At 72.0% G+C, this 1017-nt stretch overlaps 1 protein-coding gene across 1 annotated transcript in view; it reads left to right on the top strand.

Moving 5' to 3' along the window:
• Positions 1-482: 482 nt before the first annotated feature.
• The window catches only part of LOC104835889 (armadillo repeat-containing protein 5-like), a gene marked incomplete at its 5' end in the record, with an annotated part of 7393 nt that continues 6858 nt past the window's right edge, over positions 483-1017 (top strand). The window contains one exon of the mRNA XM_010574124.1: positions 483-1013. Within this exon, the coding sequence (XP_010572426.1) occupies positions 483-1013 (531 nt within the window). The remainder of the gene's footprint in view (positions 1014-1017) is intronic.

The following is a 1017-nucleotide window of genomic DNA, read 5'->3' as shown; positions in this document are numbered from 1 at the left end:
GGGGGGGCCCCCGGGGGGGGCCCCCCCCCCCCCCCCCCCCCCACGACGGGTGCCACGTCTCCGGAGGGTGTCCCCAGCACACGCCCCCGGATGCGTTTCTCAGCCCTGCGGGTAGCGGGACGTCCCCAACTTGTCCCCTAACGGACCCGAACGTCCTCAAATTGCGTCCCCGATCCCCACCTTAATGGTTTTCTCATCCCTGGGACCACCGGGACATCCTTGGGGTGTCCCTGAGGCCCCCGCCTTAACTCTGTCCCCCTTTTTCCCTTCCAGGTGCTGGCCCCCTCCTGGTATCGCTGGCCGCCTCCTGCGGCACCCCCGAGTGCCTCCACAGCGCCGCCCGTGCCCTCCGCATTTTGGGGGCCGCCCCGGCCCCCCGCCGGGCCCTGGGTCGAGCCGGAGCCGTCCGAGCTTTGGCTTCCCGCTTGGCATCCCTCTCTCCGGCTGATCCCGCCTGCCCAGCCGTCGCCCGAGCTCTACGGGGTCTCACCGACAGCCCCGGCCCTTCGGCCGACGACGTGGCCCCCGCTTTGCCCGCCTTGGCCGCCTTGGCCGCTCACGCCAAGCGGGACCACCGCCAACCCGCCCTGGGAGCCATCGCCAACGCTTGCGCCCGCGCTCCTCTCCGACCCGCCTTGGGGGCCGCCGGGGCGGTGGAAGCGGTGACGGAAGAGGTGAGGAGAGCGTTGGCGTCTCCCAACGTCGCCGGTGCCACCGTAGCCGTCCGGGCGCTCTGCCTGTTGTGCCGGGAAGCCGTCAACCGAGCGCGGGTACGAGCGGCCGGCGGGTTGGGGTTGCTCCTGCGCCTCCTGGCCGAACCCCGCGCCCGGCCGTGGCGTCCCCGCGTCCTTCTGGCTTTGGCCGCCTTCGCCTACGACCAGGAGGCGTTGGCGGCTCTGGAAGCTCGAGGCCTCGTCCCGCTCCTTGCCGACGTCCTGCGAGCCCGGGCCGATGAGGAGGAGGACGAAGAGGAGGAGGACGAAGAGGAGGAAGACGAAGAGGAGGAGGATGAAGCCG

The sequence above is a fragment of the Haliaeetus leucocephalus genome, unplaced genomic scaffold (genome assembly GCF_000737465.1).
Source record: "Haliaeetus leucocephalus isolate CR32 unplaced genomic scaffold, Haliaeetus_leucocephalus-4.0 Scaffold409, whole genome shotgun sequence".
NCBI lineage: Eukaryota > Metazoa > Chordata > Aves > Accipitriformes > Accipitridae > Haliaeetus > Haliaeetus leucocephalus.
Note: the sequence above shows the minus strand (reverse complement) of the source record. Positions and strands in the feature narration are given on the sequence as shown.